Here is an 18261-nt window from a genome sequence, read left to right as displayed (position 1 = left end):
CCCTGATCTTGAAAACATCATGATGGCAGCCTCCATATTAGAAAAGACTGGATTTAGGCTAATTTGTGTGTGGTGTTACTGTCTTGTTACATAAGTCAATGTTTCATCATTGTTTGATTAAAATTATTTTAAATAAAAAATGTTATTAAGCTTCAATTTTAATGGATATAGCATATTAAACTAATTTTAAATGCATAACAGTACATTTTATTAAAAGAAAACAAACAAGCATATTTATACAAATATATATGTATATATATATATATATATATAATTATATTACAACATTTTTATATTTTGTAATATTTATATAATAACATTTTTAATTTTAAATAAAAAAAAAAATTTTTACTTGAATTTACAAGTCATTTTAACTTTATTTTATCTTGCCAGTCATGAGTTGCTGTAACTTATAAAATAAGTTTCAAAAATTTCAAAAAAGTTTAATTAGCAACTCATCCCTAGTTACGATAATTACATTGATTTATGAAGCAACTCTTTTATTTTTACAGTAATTGTCTAATCATTCATATCTTTCTTCAGCCTATTTTCTTATAATTATAGTGCATTTTAACCAAGTAACATTTAGATGCATTAAAATTCTGATTAAGATACATCTAATTGATGGTTGAGTGATGATATGAAACAACATTTCAAAGGTTAAGATTAAAGATTTCATGAATAAATCGTTACAGTTATCCCTGTTGAATCATGTAATTGACTTCAAAACGAATGAAACGCCGAACTTCCATTTACTGACCTTAGGCTTACTTGTGGATATATGTTGCTTTAATGCTTTGAAATAGCAAGTCTGATTGCGTTCTTCTTGCCCCCTTTTTTAGCGCTCAAGATAATTGGGTGTCTGTGTAGGTGGCATCGTGGGGTTATTTCCATGCTATTAGTCCATCAGTCCAACTGCTTGATTTCGCCTCGCTGTTTCTCTGAGCAAAACAGTCTGCATGATAATTAAAGATGCATAATGCAGTGAATATCAAATATCTGTTTGATGTCATTGGAGCAAGTCGAAGAATTGTTAATAGGTTTAGAAAATTTATTTCTTTTTAATCCACATTCACTTTGGAAATAATAATGATGATCCATTTGAAACCTCTGATGAGACCGATAATATATTTGTTGACAAACGCATTGCTAAATACAGTTTCTAATTAAAGAGTCATAACAGACAGGAAATTGTACAGATAACAATAATGAAATCCTTGTAGTCTCTTTTTAATTTATTAATATTACAACAATACTGGTAATATAAGCAAACAACTAACTGACCAACCAACCAAAGAGATGAAACAACAGACTCATAAAAGCATAAAACATAAATGAGGGGAAGAGGGAAACAAATAATAAATCCCGAAACGTATTCATTAAAGCATTTACAAAACATGCTTGAGGGATGCTAAATAATTTATTAATGTCAAAGTTTAACTGGCAGTACTTCTAGGAAAGCTTTTAGCTACTTAGCTCTGCTTGTCAAAATATTTCACAAATGCAAATGAGCCGACATCCATTTTCGCTTAAGACAAAAAGAATTAAGTAAGGTTTGCGGTAATGCAAGCCAGCAAAGGTAATTCAAACAGTCCCCTTTGAATTACCTTTCGCTTTACAGAGTAAGTATATTTATCTTTAAAAGTATTGTATTGCCGGTTTGTGCATAAAAGACACACCAATTATTACATCTGAATGATGGACACATTTAGAAATCCTAGGAGGATGCGGTTCATTTAAGATTCAGCACACTGAATACATTATAATGCTCGATATAGACACCACAAATCTACAAATGTGACAATAACATCAATGAAATGCCCTCCCTCACCCTCTGCACCGTTTAGACATGTCTACTAATCCTCATCATTGACTATCCTATGAGAATAACAGCAGTCTTGCTGGCAGGAGAGGTGTGGTGTAATATGTCATTGTGTGCTTTGAAGAGCATATCATCTGTCTTGTGTGCTTTGTGAGAACTACAGTATATCTTCTGAGTACGCCTCTTTAGGATGATCCATGTACAATGTTTAGATAATATAAATACGAGCATTGAAAGCCCGGAGTGGTCGTTTCGTAAGGAAGTATGCACAGGGAGGTTTCGTGTATATGTCATACACAATGGATGAGTCAACAGTTGCCATGACTGATTTAGTCAACATCCTCTCAGGCAAGCACCTACACACGTCCCCGGGTTTGAATCTGAATCACCCAACTCACCGTCCAAAAAAAATCTGTGATTCTTGGAAATGCAAGCTTTTGTAGTTCGGTAAGAGTTGGACCTGTGGGTTAAAATGGTTTTAAAAAAGCCTATTAAAAGATACCATTACACTCCAACCGTACAATATTTTAATTTACGCGTACGTTTGTACTTCACAGTTCAGAGCAAGCTTTCTCTCTAAACGTTCTCTCTCGCATCACATTAGGAATTTTTTTCACAACTCATTGAACAGTGAATATTACTCCTGTAATCTCATCAGCGCAGGGGAAGCCTGTGCCAGCAACAACAAGGCGGACGAGTTCTCGCCTAAGTTGCGTAGAAAACTTTTTCGAATTCATTTCCGTTCGGTGTTGCTTTCCTCGGTTGCCACAAACTTAATTTCGGCATTGGCCGTGCGAGAGGCGACACTGCTGTCCCTCACTTTGTGTCTAAAGAGGAACGGGAAGGTCTTCCGGAAAGATTTGCGGAAGCTTGCCCCCATGAAACCGTAGACGATAGGGTTGATAGAGGAGTTGGCGTAGGACATGCAGTTGGCCCACGTCTTGATCTTATATGTTGCGTAGTTCGCCTTGAAGTTTGGATAGAAAGACTGGAAGAGGACAAAGATCTGAATGGGACCCCAGCAGATGGTGAAGAGGACCACAATGACCACCACCATTTTGGAAATCTTACTCCGAATGGAGATGGTTCGCTCTGAAAGCAGGTGGACCTGAAACAAGCCAAGATTGTAGAAAGTTAATATGTCTGATATGCTGATCGAGTTCATTTTAAAGGACAGCCTAACCATGTTTATACTTACAGTGTCTTTTAAAGTATTTCATGTATTCTTTTCTAAATGTGAACAGGTGCTGGTTTTATAATTGGAATATAATCAAAAAAGTTTATTTATTTCACTAATTCCATTCAAAAAGTGAAACTTGTATATTATATTCATTCATTACACACAGACTGATATGTTTCAAATGTTTACTTCTTTTAATTTTGATTATTATAACTGACAACTAAGGAAAATCCCAAATTCAGTATCTCCGAAAATTAGAATATTGTGAAAAGGTAAAATTTCTCTGTGTCCAAGCATATTAATAGAGAGGCGAAGAGAAGGAAAAGATGTGGTAAAAAAGTGTACAAGCGTGTGTGTGTGTGTGTGTGTGTGTGTGTGTGTGTGTGTGTGTGTGTGTGTGTGTGTATACACTGTATTGAGTATAAATATAGTATATAGTCCTGGGCAATTCAACGCAAATGTCATACTAATATTTCAGATTTTAATTCACAGAATTCTACAAATTATGTTGTCTCCCAAAAACTTTTTTGTTACATCCATAGCACATATATATTTCCCTTATCTAAAAGAAAACATGAGTATAGACTTTCAAATATAAACAGATGGTTCAATATGTTGGTAATAAATACATTCTCTAGAATTTATATTTCAAGTTTTGACTGCAAATTTCACATCCATAATGCTGGTTTTCTTTTTTTATGTAAAGCTGATTTGAAACAAAGCATCAGTGTAAATATAAATACTACTGAATTGAAATTAATTGAATTGTTCCAGAACCATTTTTTATTTATTTTCCCTTAATCAAAAAATGCTTAGTTAAAATGATTATTATTATAGGTGCCTTATTAAACACCATACAATAAAGGAATCAATTCAATAGTAACAACATGACAATGAACTTAACAATCATTAAATGGCACTTATTATGACCTTTTTACAATATGTAATACTGTATAAGTTTTGAGGTGTGCCCAGAATGTGCCTGTGAAGTTTCAGCTCAAAATACCCCACAGATCATTTATTATAGCATGTCAAAAATGCCCTTATGTGGGTGGGAGCAAAAATGTGCTGTTTTAATGTCTGTACCTTTAAATGCAAATGAGCTACAGCTCCTCACTTCCTTACAAACAGACAGTGAGCGCTTTCAGTGAAATAGATCTGATTAATAAAGCTCAGTGAGGTCTGAAATTATGGTTATGCAGGACTGTAAGTGGGTGGGGCTTCATCAGTGTGACCTCACATTGATGAAAGAATGACACTCAATGTTTTAACCTGTGCTGAAATAGAAACTAATGAACCATCAAAAAAACAATGAAGAACATTTAGATATAGCTACGTTTGATGTCATCTGCATAGCAATGGAATTGAACATCATATTTCCTTATATTTTATTTATATATGGAACCATTCAGACAAAAATGGTTCTTCAATGGCATCGTAAAGCACCTTTATTTTTAACAGAGTAAGGTATCTAACTCACTATGAGAGAACGACTCAACATCTAAGATCACGTGTGACTCAACTGTGGGGGAAAATTCTCAGAAGAAGAAGAAAGGGCTTTTTAAAGCTCTAGGGGCTGAATTTAAAGTGAATGTCTTGTATAAATCTGACACTCCTCGTGGCTCAAAAAAATCCCTATACCAACTAAGTGTTGGGTGGTATTATCATACTGTTAGACTGCTTTTCAACATCAATGACTGAAATCACAAAACGTGATGAATTGATGGTGCAAAATACATGGAAATACTTCAAATGTATATCCAACAGCGAATTTTGTGACAGTGTCATCTGACTAGCCTGTAGCAGCACTGCCTAGAGGCATTTTTCACAAAATAGCCTTAAAGATTTTTTCAGCATGTAGTCAGGAAATAAAAGTGCTTAACCTTCAGTTTTTACCATGAGTCTCTGGAGGTCATACTAAATATTACATAAACCTTTTTATCTATTATGTATTTTTCATATTAAATTAGGTTTTTAGTTTTTACAATCTTATTACCAAAATGTGCATACCACTATTACGCTGTATTTGGGAGAAATGGTCTAAATTTATAGCTTATCTCTAACATATATTAAAGTTCTTCTAACAAAAGCATAAGATTCGAACATCTAACAATATTTGTGGAAAACACTGGCAAGATGGACCTGGCCTTTTTTAAAGGGATAGTTCACCCAATAATAAAAATTCTGCCATCATTTACTCGGTCATGTTGTTCCAAAACTTTACAAATTGTATTTGTAATCCCATAATCAGAGTTTACTGTTAAGTGAGTGTCTTGCGTGTATTTTGTGAACGTGAGCATTTCTTTTAACATAAACGGTTTTGACGCGTGTGCAGCAGGCACTTATTTTGACAAAACACATGATGCACATGGTTCACATGACACAACAAACACATATTTTGAAAACACAAGCGACACACATGACACTCCGAACACTTATTTTGAATTTGCGCCCCCTCGGATGAGCCACCACTGATAACTACCATATTTCTTTACTGTTGAGGAGACAAAAGAAGTAGCTTGACTTCTCAAAAGCAAAAACACCTGAATAATAAATCAAAGCACATATATTCTTTCATGTCTCTGAATAGGGTGGCATCACTTATAACTGTTATCACAAGAAATGTCTATATATGGTTTAACAGGTATACTAAATAATTAAGTGTTAACAGACAACCTGACATACCTGATGGTTGTTATCCACAGGTTCAACAGAGGCCTGTCCCACTCTCTTCAACATGAAGGAATAACAGAAGGAGATGGTAAGCACCGGGAGTAGATACACAGCTATAAACTGATACAAGATAAAAGCCTTCTCATGGGCCTTTGATGGAAATCTCTCCATGCAGTATTTTCTTGGTCCATACCAATAACCATCCTCAAGCCTCTGGTATAGGAAGATCGGTATGGAAAGAATGAAGGAACCTATACATGCATAAGAGAAATGAAAATGGAGAGTGATTATTACAAGTTTACAAGAGCCATGTTAACTTTTGGACAGGATGACCAGTGTCAGTTTTTATTTTTTTGTTTACAGATCCTATTTAATAATTTAGTAATGCCCTTCAGAAGCTCTTAAAATAGCATGCTGCAACAGGCTGAGAACAACTGCAAGGTGTATAAAAACTGAAAATACCAACTGTATAGTGTATATGTTGGCCCCCTTCCTGATTTTTAATTTTTTGCATGTTTGTCACTTTTAGATCATGAAACAAATTTAATATTAATCAAAGATAACATGCAACATGCAGTTTTTAAATGAAGGTTTTTGTTATGAAGGGAAAACAAAATTCAAACCAAAATGGCCCCGTGGTTTATCACACCCGAGTTCAGTTTAGCCACACCCGGGCCTGATTACTGCCACACCTGTTCGCAATCAAGAAATCACTTAAACAAAAGTGATTCTACTGCCTCACAAAGTGAAATAGACCAAAAGATCCTCAAAAGCTACACATCATGTTGAGATCCAAAGAAATTTAGAAACAAATAAGAAAAGAAGTAACTGAGGTATCAGTCTGGAAAAGGTTATAAAGCTTTGGGACTCCAGCTAACCACAGTGAGAGCCGTTATCCACAAATGGCAAAAACATGGAACAGTGATGGAGTGGCCGGCCGACCAAAATTACTCCAAAAGTGCAGCGACGACTCATCCAAGAGGTCACAAAGGACCCCACAACAACATCCAAAGAATTGCAGGCCTCAGTTGCCTAAGTTAAGGTCAATGTTCATGACACCACCATAAGAAAGAGACTGGGCAAAAATGCCTTTCAAGACGAAAACTGCTGCTAAACAAAAAGAACATAAAGACTCGTCTCAGTTTTGGGAAAATACTCTTCGGACTGTAGAGACAAAAGTTGAACGTTTTGAAAGGTGTGTGTCCCGTTACATCTGGTGTAAAAGTAACACCGCATTTTAGAAAAAGAATGTCATACCAACAGTTAAATATGGTGGTGGTAGTTTGATGGTCTGGGGTTTTGCTGCTTCAGGACCTGGAAGACTTGCTGTGATAAATGGAAACATGAATTCTGCTGTCTACCAAAAAATCTTGAAGGACAGTGATCCAAAACACACCAGCAAGTCCACCTCTGAATGGCTGAAGAAAACCAAAATGAAGTCTTTGGAGTGGCCTAGTCAAATTCCCGACCTCAATCCCATTGAGATGCTGTTGCATGAACTTAAAAAGGTGGTTCATGCTCGAAAACCCTCCAATGTGGCTGAATTACAACAATTCTGCAGAGATGAGTGGCCAAAATTCCTCCATATCACTGTAACAGACTCATTGCAAGTTATCACAAACACTTGATTGCGGTTGTTGCTGCTAAGGGTGGCCCAACCACTTTTTCACAAAGTGAAATGCCATGTGTGTTGGATTTTGTTTTCCCTTCATAATAAAAATCTTCATTTAAAAACTGCATGTTGTGTTTACTTATGTTATCTTTGATTAATATTTACATTTGTTTCATGATCTGAAACATTAAAGTGGGACAAACATGCAAAAAAATCAGGAAGGGGCCAACACTTTATCACACCACTCTACTATACTGTATGAAGAGTTCAGATGCAAAACCCTCTAAGGGCGTCTGACATGTTTTCTTGAAAATTAGCATTTTTATCTTTAGGTTCAGTCATTTCACATCGGAAGCAATAAAAAAGTTTTTAGTAATTGAAACACCTTATATTGACAAATGTCACTTTAGTCATTTCAATTGTATTTAACAATTTTGACTGCCTTTCGCAGCAAAACCCTTTAAGTGCAAAAATCTCCACTTCTAAAATAGTCTCCAGCCACTCTCAGCAAAAAAATTGTCCACTATCCTAATGTATTTACTAAACCTCATTTAAATGGGGGGGGGGGGCAAACCAATTTTAGGGCTCATTGACTTCCATAATATTATTTTTTCTACTATGGAAGTCCATGGGGTCTCTGATCGGTTTGGTTACAGACATCCCTCAAAATATCCTCCTTCATGTTCATCGGAAGAAAGGTTTGTAACAACATAAGGGTGAGTAAATTATGACAGAATTTTTATTTTTGGTGAACTTTCCATTTAAGCGGATTTGAAGCAACAGTATTTGATTACACATACGTGCCCAAAGCAATCGGTCAATATAATTGAATGAGGTGGTATTTAGCAGCTTTTGCATCCGAACTCTCTATATAATATTTGAGCTTTAATAATACATAAACGTTAATAATAATATATATTAATATACAGTATATGGTCTGTATTGCTTGTGCGATACCATTGCATGTGTGCACATGACGTTAGTAGTGTGGCATGGCCAAAGGAGCAGCAGCTTATAAATATGTAATGACCACGTCGGCACAAAAACAGAGGCTACTAGAGATGGGTAAGAATCTTTTCCTACAAGCTATTTCGAGCAAACAACTTCTGAAACATGTTTTATGAAACTCATTTAACTTGTGGAAAAGCAGGTATGATATGGGCACTTTAAATCTCTTCCTGGAATTTCTTTAATTATCAGGTTTATGTGGCATGCCAAGTTGAAAGATTGAATTGAATAGAAAAAAGGATGGAAAGTAACTCTTTCACACCAGTCTCATTGGATTGTGTAATTTCAGCCTGATCTCGAGTTGGCTAATTCATACACTGTAAAACCTAAAAGTGAACTCAACTCAAATCATTTAAGTAAACCGGTTGCATTAGTTTTAAAACACATACATTTGAGTACTGTGAACTTAAACAAATTGAGTCATATGCACACTACTTAAATATAAGTGCATTATTGCACATGACTCAAGTTCACAGTACTTAAATGTATGTGTTTTAAAACCTAAATGGTCTAATGCAACCGGTTTACTTAAATGGTTTGAGTTAAATTAACTGTTAGGTTTTACAGTGTACAGTATGAATTCATTTGAAGTTAATTTTGCAAAAGCGTATGATTCTCATGAAAAAACAAAACAACGAAACCCAACCTCGCACTTTACCCCAACATCACAGGGATCAAGGAAAATCAAACAAAAACGTACGAATTTGGTTGGATGAATTCATACGAATTAACTTGTAAAATATGTAGGAATTCTTGTGAGATGTATAGCATTGGTAATTCAGACTAAATTAATAAAAACCGCATCTATGACCGACCTTAATTTGCATGATTATAAACATGCATTATTTGGTTTTAGAAATAGAGCAATGAATTTCAATGATTTTTGTGGAACAGTACTTGAAAGCATGTTAAAGATGCAGTTAAAGAGACTGATTTGTATAACTAAATAATGCAGTCACTTCAAACTACAATACTTGCATAAATTAGTAAATTGGTTATGCAATATTTATTAAATAATTTGTGAAATGACTTACCAATCCAGATACAGACGCTTACAATCATAGCGACGCGTGGGGTCCGATGGTGCAGGGATTTCAGAGGGTACACAGTCACATAGCAACGGTCTCCACTCATCGCAGTCAGAGTGATGCATGTTGCCTGTACAGTCACCTACACAAAACCAAATCTAGTGTTACCATTTGAGGAGCTCAGATGCAAAAGCCGCTAAATGCCATCTCCATCAAAAATTAGATAATGATATTGTGTGAAAGCTCTAGGCACGTATTATACGTTCGTCAAATACTTTCGCTTCATATCTGCTTAATCCCAGCCTCGCTTTGTTAGTTTGTCAGGCGCACTTAGAGGGGTTTGCATCTGAGCTTCTCATTTGTTTTTCTCATTGATTTCATGTAAGAAGCAAGATAATACAGACAAAACTGCATTGAAATGGAAGGTCTATTTGCGAAAGAAAGCACATCAAAGGCACAGCATAATACTTCCAAAGCAAGACAGTCTTCAGCTCGACTCGCTGCCTTTTGAATTAATTACAGAAAAATAGCCATTCATTCGCTGTGTGTCTGGTGAATTAATTGAACTGGAGTACCCGATTGCTCATGTGAAATTGAATAATCAGGTATGAAAGAGGATTTGGAGAATAAAGTCAACCATTGGACTATCCTTTGCTCTTTGATGCGACAGGTGTGAACAAAGAGATGTTTCATTATCTTTTGTGGAAAGTACGTAATGATTTTTAAAAAAAAGGCGTGCTTAACAGCAAACTGAGGGGTTGCATGTAACCCTATGCGTATGACTTCCCAAACTTCATTCAATTTTACTGCGGCAGGAACAAGAGCTGTCAAGAAACTAGTCGGATATGCATGCTTTTCATAGCCGCTTTCTTAAAATCTGTCTTACTTTGTGGCCCATGCATAGTCTTTTATGAGACACTGACTCATACTAACTGTTATCTACCAACAATGATGAATCATTATTCAAAAAGGCCACATAAAAAAAGAGTTCTTTCTTCATACACACCAAAATGGCTAAATATCTCATTTTATTCCTTGGAACAGGTCCAAGACTTTAATGAAATGACAGCCTTCTGGGCTTACGTTAGTTTTGTGTGTTTTTATCAATAGAGATGGAGAGGATTACTCTATTTTCTCTATTTTCAAGACTACTTACAATATTGATTTTCACCTTAAGAGCAGAGACTATTCTACAATTCTTTATCAGTGTACGAATCCATCTATTGCTGCTGAGTACAGCTGATGGGTAGCGTATTGAACACCAGAATCCTTTCAGAATTGAATTTTCCTCTTACATTTGCCTTTACAGTACCTCTCTCAGTATCACTTCATTAAGCATGATGCAAAGCAGACACATTTGTAAACCTCACATCATTTTTGAGAAAAAAATTTGACTTATAATACAGATATGGATTGCGCATGACGTCACAATATTGAAGGCAATAGTACAATATTTCTAAACATTCTATTAAATTAATGATTAAACAGTTACCTGTCTCTATTTTTATATCTGAAGTCTCTCTGTTTATTCTTACAACACAAACAAAGGGAGACTGGGTATGGTTGTAACATGGGGAGAGTTGTAACACCACCAGTTTTACCACACATAAATAAGATAGGACTCGTATAATAATTTCAGTATGTGTCCACATCCACCCAAATCCACATGTATGGTTATCGAGGCTGGAAATAGTCATATGCCAATTTTATAGACAATTTGATAGATTATTAACTGCTTCAAACCATTATGCTAATACAACTAAAGGAAACAATGGATGACAGGGGTGGGTTGTAACGCAAAGTATTACATCCATTCCCTTTGGTTTTTCCATTGCAATTTTACAGCATGCCTTGAGAAAAGAAAAACAGAGAGAGGTGTGCCTGCTAGTGTTTCATTAAAGAGTGAGTTACATTCATCTTCATTAAAGTAGCGAACATATCAGATCAGCGCACGACGAGACATATCATCATATGTGTTACTATTGACAAATGTGCTCATTGTGAAATCTAAGTAAAGATTTATGCTTACAAAGTCACACTGTGGTGAAAATCAAGTTGTTATTGTTGTTCATGTGTCTATGTGGTGTTTTTAATATGCTTTAAGACAGGGATGTCAAACTTAAAGGAACAGCATGTAGGAAATGTATATCAATGAATCATTAAATGGCCCTGATATGTCACTAGACATTAAGAAATCATTTTCATTTCAAATACTTATATCACTCACAACAGTGGTTCAGCCAAGATATTGTCATTTAAAAAGTGGAGTTGCAGCCCTCAACTGATGTTTATGTTGTCATGTTGTGTATTGGCCACCAGATGTGTGATTGCAGTACCAGTTTTAGCCACAAGTTTTGTGATTGCAGTACCAGTTTTGGCCACAATCCTACATACTGTTCCTTTAAGGCTCTCCCACTCATTTTTTGTGGCCCGCGAGAGCTTAGAAATTATTTTATTGTTATTATAAGTTTTCTTTTTTTTTTTAGAGTATTTCCTACATTGGTTTTTTTAGCGGCCGCCACAATGAATTTTTGACCCCACAAAGTCTTTTTTGATCATTTAATGTAATTAAGAAGTGAAAACAAGCAGAGAGCCACTCCTCGCTCGACACACTCTCCAAACTAAGCATAGCCTATATATATATATTTGCCTTTTTTACAGTATAATTATCACCTAGAAATAATTTGTCACTTCACAGAAATGCACAATACGTGCTTATGTGGCTTTCCTCTTAATGTCATTACCATTGTCTCCAAACTTTCTCCCTCTCTCGCGCGCGCACTCATGCGCACATTCATGAGCGAGGAAATGTTTTCCGTCTCATTTACACAAATGTTTTGCGATTGGCACACAACACGTCTATTTCCGCGCCTATGTCTGATTCATAAACGAATGACTCATTTGAACCGATTAATTTTAATGAACGATTGAAACTACTGATCTGTACAACACTGAACTCATGAGACATCTGGCGATCAGTCACTCAAAGCCGGGGGGAAAAAATCACAGCTTTTTTGCAAAGAGGGCAAGAAATTATGATAGTGAGAATGACAGGTATCTGTGTCTGATAAATGCATGGCCAATATATAATGTGCTGGAGGTTGTAAAACTCTTTACTGGTATCTGAAAATGCCTCTGATTTTATTATCTGCACAATGGTAACAGAGAAATCGAGAAACATTCAACATATGTTTTTGTTACCACATTTGTTTTTCAAATAATCTGTAGAATAGTTGTACACTTAAATGCACTTTGTTTATCTGGTTATCTGTCCTGGGTTTCTTTTTTCAAAGCTAGGTAATAATTTACCAAAACCAGGAGTAAACAAATGCAGAGGTATTTATGTAATGAGTTGATCAGAGTTTTGCATAGACAGTCTCAAAATTTCCTACGTCACAAACATGTAACCAATCACATCATCACAGTTCAACGACTGGGTCAATAATTTGAGAGATATGTATGGATGCCGCATACAGTAGACTCGATTGCAGCACAGCTGCTTCAGTGCAGGGTGAGCGCTGTAACCTGTTAACATCAGAGCTAAAGGATTAGTCCTGTAGTTCATGTATGCATTGTGTAATACCGGACTTAGCAGTTTTGTGTCTAAATTGTAGCTTCTATTTACATTTATATCTATGGTCCGAGGTGGTGCGAAAGATTGGAGACAGGGAATAATTCACATGCATTATTCATATCTATGGCCCGAGCTTTGCTATTGAGTTGATTATGGCTGATTCGCTATTCAAAGATCCGTGTATTCTAAATAAGGCAAGGATGTAGACTTATATTCAAGCTGTTTTAAAGCATGAAAGAAGAAATTACTGGGACAAGTAAAACTTTTACATATGATATTATGATGCTCAAAGATGAGTTTTAAAGCTGACATAACACAAGACGTTTTTGCCAATCTAATGTTAATCTTGCTTATAGACTAGTATTTCATCATCCATATGTCCAAAGAGTCTTTCGTTTAGTCAGATTTATAAAAGAAAAAACAGCCTTTCCGATTTTTGGCGTAAAAGGTCGAACACTTGAAGGCGTGCGGTAGGCGGAGCTGAAGAGTTACGATCACGCGCAGGTTCGGATACTACTTTTGGATTTACAGCCGACATAGATGGAAATCAAATTTAAAAAAAACTTTTTTTTAAATAACCAGCCTTATATTATAAATATGATCCAGAATCGGATACTTAGTCAGTAATGGACGAACAGGAACAATAGCAGCAACGATTACACCAGGACGTCTCTATCAGGGGATTAATCCTTGCTTGTTTATCCGCTATTTTAATAAAAAGGCAACATAATCCAGTTTTAACTGCACTTGCCCGTTTTAAAAGGTGTAAATGTTGTAAATGCAGTACAAAGTGCTGTTGTTGGTGTTGTTTACATTACATGCACGTATGCGCGATTGGAAACAAAACACGTGAGATTTTGAATTACTTACGCCTGTGGTTGTGACTCCTAAACGGGGTCTTTTTAAAGTTTTGACCGCTCTAATAGTTGTAAAAAAGTGGAAAATCTGGCGTCAAACTGACCCTTGTTTGTTAAGCAGTCCTCTCCGAAATGCAGCCAGGGAACAAACAAACTCATTCGCAATTACGTTGCTGTCCGGGAAAAACGAACTGCATCCACTGTTGTCTTACGACAGGGAAAGCTAAATAAGGTTTTCTTCTCCTTACATCCAAAAACATTTATTTTGTCGAACTATCTTGCTAAAAAAAAGTCGTCGCGTGCTGTGCAATGATACCGGTGACTTCTACTCGACGGAGCAATGGTAATGCGCGTTCACGCTCTCACTTGACGTGCAGGGCAGGCGTGCTTTTCTGGGGGTAAAGGCCCATAAAAGGAATAAGGGGTCAATCAGTCGTAACGGATACCCCCCATTTGAAAAAAACTTTCTGAAACTTGTAGGAAAAAGGAGGCGTGAGTTTGGCTCAGAAATACTCTGTTACAAGCTCAACTGCTTTTTTGACACTTTGCTTATGTTTAGCATGAGGACTACAACTCTTAAACTGTGTTAATAAGTCAGAATGCATGAAATAGCATTAAACCTCCCCTTTAAGTGATATGATTGACTACATGGGGACGTTAAAGGAAAACACCACCATTTTACAATGTTCTTACCTCAACTTAGATTAATTTATACACACCTATCTTTATTCAGTCGTGCACCTAATCTTTGTACAGGGCTTTGTGAATGTGTTAGCATTCACAAAGCTAGCGAGTATTTATGGTGGAAAAAAAACAAAATGTGGCGATTTTTAAGTCGAGGTCAAAGTGCTGTAAACTAAGTGCTCTTCCACCATACAACATAGTTCTCATTTTTTATCCGCTTTAAAAATCGCCACGTTTTGTTTTGTTCCACCATACTTACTGGTGTAACTACTCATGTAACAGTCTTTAAATAGGGAAAACATGGAAGTGTTTGGTGGCTTCTAAATTCATCCCTGTTTGGATCCTAAGGAATGAATGGGGCTAGGCTAAATGCTAACACATTCATGACGCGCTGTACAAAGATTAAGTGCATGCAATGAAAAAAGATAGGTATGTATTAATTTGTATAAGTTGAGGTAAGAACATAGTAAAATATTGAAAAAAGTTGGTGTTTTCCTTTAAGGATTTAAGTTTATGTAATAAAAAAAAAATCATTAACCGAGTTTTCAAATATCTCACAACAGGCAAACACTACGCCTAATCTAGTTTGTTTGTTTATGTCTGTCTGAAACATAAATTGCAGGTTACTTTATGTAGATTAGAAGTCGGATCAGACATTACCTGCAAAATCGTACCCGACAGCTCTATAAATAAATCAATATTACAAGCTTACCATTCTGAATCAATAAGGAGGCTGATTTGAACACAGATTTTAATTTAACAGATTTTGTGCGGATTCCAGTTTTAACAAACAGCAGGCCTGCATCACAACACAGGCAAAAATCAACATCCATTTCGAGTCATTACACACGTAGCACAAAAGGCTAACATGTTCATGTTTTGTTCTTAAATCACATTTTGTCTCACGTGTTGCACTTACCTGTTGGAGAAAAGCAACAAATTTGCACATGAAGTCCCCAAATATCCAACCGGGCAGAGGGTAGAGCGTGGCAGTGAACGGCACGCAGCATAGCAGGAAAATGATGTCAGTCGCAGCAAGATTAGCTGAAGACAAAATATATGTGTAATCTTTAAATACATAGCCATATTAATCCAAGGTATTGGATGTTGCGTGTCGTGTATTGAATGTGTAACGTGACTGCACTGTATATAGGCTACACCATGCTGTTGTGTAGTGTGCGGATGAGATGCAGGGAGTCTGTTGAACTGAAATGTTGTGAAGTTAAACAGTGTGGTCAGAATAATTGGAGGCAGAGAAAGAGAGGGTTGATGGGAACTGCAGGGCGAAAAATATACTCTGACAGCAACATGGAAAAATCAGTTTGAGCCATTGATGGTGTCATTCTGACTTTATGCCTGTCAGACTCAATTGATTAAATTCGCTCGAGTTTGCAAACAGACTAAGTATTATGGATACTAGATATGGATAGTGTAGTTTGGTTTCTACAGAAACCAACAAGTGCTCTTCTACTCAAATGGTTATTTAGTTGTATAAGCATGTCTAACCTTACACTTTCACTCAAGTGGTCCTGAAGCGTCACTCAAGGGAATGTAATAATGCTTGCAATTGCCTGTCAGTACATCATTGTGTGGGTAATGAATCACTTACCACAAACGCAATTTAAACGCGCTGTCAATGAGCTGTTGAACTCCCATTTGTTTCTTAGCAATGCTTCAGAATTACCTGCCAGTATATCATTCTGTGGCTAATGAATCACTTACCACAAATCTATTACTAACCCGCTGTCAAAAAGGGCTTTGAACTTCAAGTAGTTTTTCCGGTTCGTTTTTCTTTTTGGATAGATCAAAGCCAATATGAATAATATCACTGTGCTTGCATATAAAGTAGTACCCGTACTAGTTTGAATATGTTTCATGAAATAAATAAATAAATGGGTATAGCCTCTTTCATGCATAAAATTCATGCTTCATAGGTAAGCAGATTAAAACATGAAGTATTTCAATAATTAATGCATTTGTCAAAATATGAAGAAACAAGATCCAATTTTAGATAGAAATTTTACATAAAATAATATTATACAACAGGTTTAGCTTTATAATAGGTTGTTTTAGATGCATAAAAAAATTATTTAGTTTTTGTTAATGGCAATAAAACTGTTAGAAAAATATATTTAGTCCATTGTGCATTAACCTACCATTACAACTTTTGATTTTAAAAATGTTTTAGTAAAATTTTTTTTTAAATAAATTTATAACTGCTGCAAGTTGTTAGTTCATGTTACGTAATACATTAATACATGCAACCTAATTGCAAAGTATTATCTAAGAAACAAGAATAGCGAATGCAATTTAAGAGGGAAAATAAACATAAAATAATAATATTATTAAAATTGTACAAGGTAACAATTTGCAATTGGTTGTTTCAGGTAACATTAAAAAAGCATTTTTTGTTAATGGCAATACAACTGTTAGAAAAAATGTTAGTCCATTGTGCATTAACTTGTAGTTACAGCTTTAGATGGTAACACTTTACAATAAGGTTCATTAGATAACATTAGTTAATGTATTAACTAACATGAACAAACCATGAGAAATAAATGTGTTACAGTATGTATTAATCCTTGTTAATGTTAGTTAATAGAAATAAAGCTTTTAATTGTTAATTTGTTCATGTTCTAACGTTAACAAGATTTTAATCAAGTATTACTAATTGTTGAAATAACATTAACAAAGATTAATAAATGCTGTATAAGTGCAGTTCATTATTAACTAATGTAGTTAACTAATGTTACCCTTTAGATTTTAAAAATGTTGTAGTTAATGCTGAAATAATATTTTGTATAGATTTATAACTGCTGTACAAGTTGTTAGTTTATGTCACGTAATACATTAACAAATACAACCTTATTGCAAATTATATTATAATGTGAATGTCCGATTTCAATATAGTTATAAGTTTAAAGGTTTTGGAAACGTGCCCATCATTTTTCATTTGACCCCCACTGCTATCCGAAGCAAAAAAGAGATGATTGGCCAAAACTCACCAATGTAAAAGTTAGTGGCGGTCCTCATTTGTCTATGCTTGGAGATGACATAAATGACCAGCGAGTTTCCGATCAGCCCCACCAGCATGATGAGTGAAAAGAAGAGGGGCACGAGCCAAGCGTCCGTCAGGAAAGGATGCTCCTCTTCCTCTGTGTCCTCCATGCTGGAGTTTCCCATCGAACCGTTCATCACTTCAGTCGAGTTCCAGTCGAACATGATTCTTCACAAAAATGTAAGATAAAAGTTTATCTTAGGCAGTGACGAAACGGACGAGAAAATCTTCACGGCAACGCATTCTGTTGTTGTTGTTGTGTTTTTATAAATCTCACGCTGCTCCCTGTAGCAGATAGGCAGCCGTTTAAGGGAAAAGATTGCTGCGGTTTGCCTGCCTCTTTGAAAAAGGAGCCCAGCCAGCTACATCCACTCAAACACAGAGTGGATTCTCTCCCATTGGCTTTATACACAGCCTGCACACGTGGGCAACCAAATGATTGTAGAGTGAAGAACTGATGTCAGGTCGCCTAGCAACAACTTTAGGGCTCTGTCTCTCACATCACGGCTTCAAACTCAAAATGTATGCGTTTTTTACCTCGTAACGTACATGCAGCCTGCATGATGTCACTATATATATATATATAAACACAGTATAATTATCAACTAGAAATAATTGGTCACTTCACAGTGGCTTTGCTCTTAATGTCATTACCATTGTCTATATATGATTTCTCCTTTGTGGAGATTATGTTGCATTGTCCTCATTCCCTATATGTGCACTGTTGGGCACTTCACCAAAATCAGACTATGAATGAGCAATTGA

The 18261-nt window shown here is 35.8% G+C and overlaps 1 protein-coding gene across 1 annotated transcript; it reads right to left on the bottom strand.

Moving 5' to 3' along the window:
* Positions 1-537: 537 nt before the first annotated feature.
* Positions 538-17855, bottom strand: kiss1ra (KISS1 receptor a). The gene is made up of 5 exons (XM_065276591.1): positions 17444-17855; positions 15358-15482; positions 9330-9465; positions 5688-5926; positions 538-2930 (listed from the first exon to the last, which is right to left on the bottom strand). The coding sequence occupies exons 1-5, from the start codon at positions 17658-17660 to the stop codon at positions 2556-2558; spliced, it is 1092 nt and encodes a 363-aa protein (XP_065132663.1). The 5' UTR covers positions 17661-17855; the 3' UTR covers positions 538-2555.
* Positions 17856-18261: the final 406 nt, after the last annotated feature.

The sequence above is a fragment of the Paramisgurnus dabryanus genome, chromosome 6 (genome assembly GCF_030506205.2).
Source record: "Paramisgurnus dabryanus chromosome 6, PD_genome_1.1, whole genome shotgun sequence".
Lineage (NCBI taxonomy): Eukaryota > Metazoa > Chordata > Actinopteri > Cypriniformes > Cobitidae > Paramisgurnus > Paramisgurnus dabryanus.
Note: the sequence above shows the minus strand (reverse complement) of the source record. Positions and strands in the feature narration are given on the sequence as shown.

Bases quoted from the DNA above. Each gene is read 5' to 3' on its own strand.
- kiss1ra (XM_065276591.1), bottom strand. From the start codon at position 17,660: ATGTTCGACTGGAACTCGACTGAAGTGATGAACGGTTCGATGGGAAAC. The intron at 15,483-17,443 runs GTGAGTTTTGGC...TTTTGTCTTCAG, and splicing joins CGCCACTAACTTTTACATTG to CTAATCTTGCTGCGACTGAC. The intron at 2,931-5,687 runs GTATGTCAGGTT...GGCTTGTTTCAG, and splicing joins CTGTGGATAACAACCATCAG to GTCCACCTGCTTTCAGAGCG.